The sequence below is a fragment of the Salminus brasiliensis genome, chromosome 20, assembly GCF_030463535.1.
Source record: "Salminus brasiliensis chromosome 20, fSalBra1.hap2, whole genome shotgun sequence".
NCBI classification, from domain to species: domain Eukaryota; kingdom Metazoa; phylum Chordata; class Actinopteri; order Characiformes; family Bryconidae; genus Salminus; species Salminus brasiliensis.
The window spans coordinates 41111-46034 of NC_132897.1; the positions used below are offsets into that span (position 1 = coordinate 41111).

Here is a 4924-nt window from a genome sequence, read left to right on the forward strand (position 1 = left end):
TGATGCTGACTTGTTCATTTTAGGAGACGGTGGACAGGGGTCGGCATGGGCACATGGGAAACAATCTGCAGCCAAGCAGCTCCGTACACAGCAGGGGGCGCTGCAGCACTGTCTGTTGTGACATGTTTCTCTGTTCACAATAGAACTTCTGTTGGTTCTACTCAGATTGGACTGATGGGCTCGATGAACTTCAGGCACGTCAGATTGGGGGTCTGCACCATCTCAGACCACCAACAGTAGGTTCTCACCACTGCCGACTGGAAGCCCTGCCCCCACAAGCCTTGGAGCTGGGGGGAGTCTTAATGTTTTGGCTCATTAACAACCCCCACCTCATGCTGAACTCAGTGTCACTAACCCTATAAGAAATGCTTCTTATGTTCTTCTATACTGGATGTCCACTTTATCAGAAACACCTTGTTTCTACAATCAATGGTCACTTTATCAGAAATGCCTGCCTTGTAAATTACAGAAAAAACATATCACCATGGTAACGTTATCGCCATAGTCAAGGTCATTTCAAACTGTGAATAAGTTCTAGATATGAATCTATTGACTAAACTTGGAGCCAATTATCAGTGTCGGAATAAGGAGGTGGTCCCGCAGGGAGGGACGGCGATTGCTAAGCTGGAGACGTGCTCAGAGGACAGTTTGACGCCAGATGTAGTCAGTCAGTAAAGACATGTCTGCTGCCTGAAGTTTACTTTTTTGGAAATGATAAGGCTAATGTTGCTAACAAGCAGTGGACAGTGGACACCAGTTAGCATGGTGCTAACTGCATGCCTACACCATCACACACCCTCCTCAGAGCTTGTGGAGGTGTTCAGTAATGTTTCCGTCTCTATATGACTCACTCCAGAGGACTGAAGTATGTTAGCATAGCTAAAACCTGTGTAAAGGACAGACACAAAAGTACCAATTGTGACAAAGTTAGTCTATTAAAATAAAAGTATTGGGACACCTACACATTCCACCCACCAGAGCTTTTATGACATCTCATTCTAAACCCACAGGCATTATTATGGAGATGGTCCCCCGTTGCAGCTCTAACAGCTTCCACTCTTCTGGGAAGCTTTTCTACAAGATGGACAACATCTTGTAAGATGAGCTAGTCCGTGGACATTGGTGTTGGACGAGAGTTGGACCTACTTTGTGCACTGGATCAGAAAAGGGCCTTCCTCAAACTGTAAACAAAGCAAAGTTGGAAGAGTACAGCTGTCCAGAATGTCTCGGTTTGCTGAAGCGTTAATATTCCCTTCACTGGAACTAAGGGCCCAATAGGCCAACCCCTGATAAACACCCCTGTAGCATTATCCCCCCTCCTCCAAACTTTACATCTGTCACAGTGAAGTCAGACAGGTACTGTTCTCCTGGCCTCGCTAAACACAGACTCGCCCATCAGACTGCCAGGTGGAGAAGTGTGATTGCTCACTCCACAGAACACGATTCCACTCCTCCAAGATCTAGGAGGGAGGAGATTTCTCCAGCTGACTTGTTGTTGTTGGTGCAGCTGTGTCTCCTATTACATACAGAACCACGCTGGAGTTCAGTGAGCTCTTCAGAACCTCCCGTTCTTTCACTGATGTGTGGAGGAAAGACAGACTGCAGGACTAGAGGCTGGAGTTTATACAGCTGTGGTAACGAGACTGAATCAGACACCTGGATTCAGTGATTAAGAGGGGTGTCCCAATACTTTTGTCCATATAGTGTAGCACTTCATTCTATAACGTAGAGACTACTGAACACCTCCACATGTCTTAAAGAGAGTGTGATGCTAATTGGTGTACACAAGCTTCCATTACTTGTTAGCTACATTAGCCTTGTAGCTCCAGTGCTAAAACTAAAGAGGCCAAACCTCAAACCATAAACCTGTTTCAGCTGATCGAGTGTGTTTGGTGTAGGAGGGGAGCTCTGAGTTAGATGTGAAGGGAAAGGTCAGCCGTGGGCCTAGATGTGGAACAGATCTGCAGAGTTATGAGCGGTTTGTAGCCCTGAGTGGGCCGTAAAGAACCTTGGAGTGACGGGTCTGTTTGAGCCTGTCACGTTCCGAGTCACCATATTTTGCTTTATAGCACATATATAGCTTCATATCGCTGTTCTCCAGGGTCCCCGACACCATCCATCTGCAGAACCAGAGAGCCAGCCGCACGTCTAGTACTGTGGTGTTAGGTTTGCTAATGCATCGGAGCTCACTTGGACTTGTCTTTCCTCCACACATCAGTGAAAGAACGGGAGGTTCTGAAGAGATAAACGCTGGAAAAACCAAAGAACTGGTAGTGGATTTCCGCAGGTGCAGACACCCCCCTCCATCAGTGAACATCCGCGGTATGAACATCGAGAGTGTGGACTCTTATAAATACCTGGGTGTTCATCTGAACAACAAACTGGACTGGTCAGTCAACACTGCTGCACTCTACAAGAAAGGCCAGAGCAGACTCTACCTGCTGAGGAGATTGAGGTCCTTTGGAGTGCAGGGAGCTCTCCTGAGGACGTTCTTCGACACAGTGGTCACATCTGCCATCTTTTATGGAGTGGTCTGCTGGGCAGTAGCATCTCGACGGCAGATAAGCAGAGACTGGACAAACTCATAAAGAGGGCCGGCTCTGTCCTGGGGTGCTTCTTAGACCCAGTGCAGGTGGTGGGAGACAGGATGATGACAACCAAGCTGGCATCCATGCTGGAGAACAGCTCCCACCCCATGCATGAGACTCTGGCAGCACTGGGCAGCTCCTTTAGTGACCGGCTGCTTCACCCCAAGTGTGTGAAGGAGGGGTATCGCAGGTCCTTCCTTCCTGCTGCCGTCAGACTACACAACCAGCACTGCTCCCAGCGGACCACATACACACACACTTAACCACATACACACACACTTAACTACACACACATGTTCATGTTCAGGGAATACTATGTGCAATATCCACCCCCATGTGCAATTAAGAGTCTTTTACTGTAAATAATATTGTTTATTGCTTTTTTAATTCTTATCTATATTGTGTATATAGTGTAAATTATTTATTTATCTAAATTTTGTAACTGAGTGTCCTGCTATCCCTTTCTGCTGTTACACTGTGAATTTCCCCACTGCGGGACTAATAAAGGACTATCTTATCTTATCTTATCTCACTTGAACTTGTGAACTTGTGAAGGGGAAGTCCAGATTTTCCAAATTTACCCATATCTCACAGGGGGGTCCGGTGTGAAACTGAGCTTCACTGTAGAGAAACTGACCCACTCTGATCTCTACAGTGGAGGTGATTGGAACCAGGAGTTGGTCGCCATGACCACCAGCCCATAATTTATTTCCTACCCAAACCCAGCAGTGCAGCTGCACGAGTCTTCTGAGTTTTATATGAATGATGATGATGATGATGATGATGAAGGTAAATAGTGAATAGAGAATCTAATGCACTTTTCTTTAGGGACTACTTTCTGTAGCTGCACTACACCCTGCAGCATGTATCCCTCCACCATTTTAATGATCTGGTTCTAAAAGCAGGTTCTAGAGCCGAACTCTTCTCAGAACTCTGGTAGAACCGTGTCTCAGGCATCAGGCAGCGTCTTCATCACCATTAGGTGAAGAACTTTCTGTGAGGAGCTTTATTAGAGCTTCAGACGTCTGCTTCCCTTCACCTCCACTGTAGAACTCCAGCTCTGACTGGAGAGCTTATCTAGAACTCCACTGTAGAACTCCAGCTCTGACTGGGAGAGCTTATCTAGAACCTCCACTGTAGAACTTCAGCTCTGACTGGGGGAGCTTATCTAGAACCGAGCGCTTCACACTAAACCCCTCAAATCCACCAAACCCTCCACTCTGAGTGAGTCTGTTCAATTATGTAAAATCTAAGTCTGGATTCTGGAGGAGTGTCCTGATCTAAACCTCGGACGTTTAGTCTGGTCTGATCTTGATGGTTGAAGTGAGGGGTGAAGAAGAGGTGCAGAGGAGTCTGAAACAGGTGCAGAAACAGATCTCAGAACAGTTAGAGATCAGCCGCTGTTCCACCGTCCACTAAATCATCTACAAGAGGAACAGCTGACCAACATGACCAGATCAGACCGTCCCAGCAAGATCAGCCCAGCAGCAGAACCTCAAGACCAGTAAAGAAGACTCCAACAGTCCTGACATCTGCTCACAGGATCTACAGGCAGCTCCTCACCACTGCTGAAGTTAAAGTACAGCGTCTCCCAGCAGACAGACAGCAGACAGACAGCAGACAGACAGCAGACACACAGCGGACAGGTCAGATCTTCAGGGGAGGAAGACTCAGGACTCATCTGTCCAGAGCTCTGTCCTGGATTAATCTAGGGGTTCTCTGGAGAACCTCAGTCGTCTCTCTGTGTGTTCTGTGTTGTTTGTACTGGATGTATACTGAAATGATCACACCCTTCTGGGGTGGGGGGGGTGTTAATTGTGGAGCAGGGTGAGAGGGTCCGGGTGAGGAGGTGGGGTGTGTGAGGGGGGTGGGGAGTGCTCTGTCTGACAGTGAGCTGAGGGTGTGTGCGGTACTGTGCTGCTGCAGCGGTGCTAATGGAAAAAGCAACAAGCATCTCAGAGCGTCAGCGCCGACACACTCCTCCTCCGCCTGTGCAGGGATATCGATTCCTTCCTGAGTGTGTGTGTGTGTGTGTGTGTGTGTGTGTGTGTGTGTTTTGTGAGTGTATGCGTAGCTACCAGACTTCTCTGGTCTTTGTTTTTGTTTTGGGATAAGTCACTGAGTGTGTGTGATATTTGAACTGGATTGCTGACAGAGTACTCTCTCTCTCTCTCTCTCTCTCTCTCTCTCTCTCTCTCCCTCTCCCTCCCTCTCTCTCTCGCTCTTTCCCTCTCTCTCTCTGCCTCTCTCTCTGTCTCTGTCTCTCTCTCTCTCTCTCTCCCTCTCCTCCCTCTCTCTCTCTCTCTTTCCCTCTCTCTCTCTGTCTCTCTCTCTGA

At 47.8% G+C, this 4924-nt stretch overlaps 1 protein-coding gene across 1 annotated transcript in view; it reads left to right on the plus strand.

Moving 5' to 3' along the window:
- The first annotated feature begins 540 nt into the window (after positions 1-540).
- Positions 541-4924, plus strand: part of LOC140542345 (transmembrane protein 132D) — a 53133-nt gene continuing 48749 nt past the window's right edge. Inside the window, exon 1 of the mRNA XM_072665296.1 lies at positions 541-667. Coding sequence (XP_072521397.1) covers positions 541-667 — 127 coding nt within the window. The remainder of the gene's footprint in view (positions 668-4924) is intronic.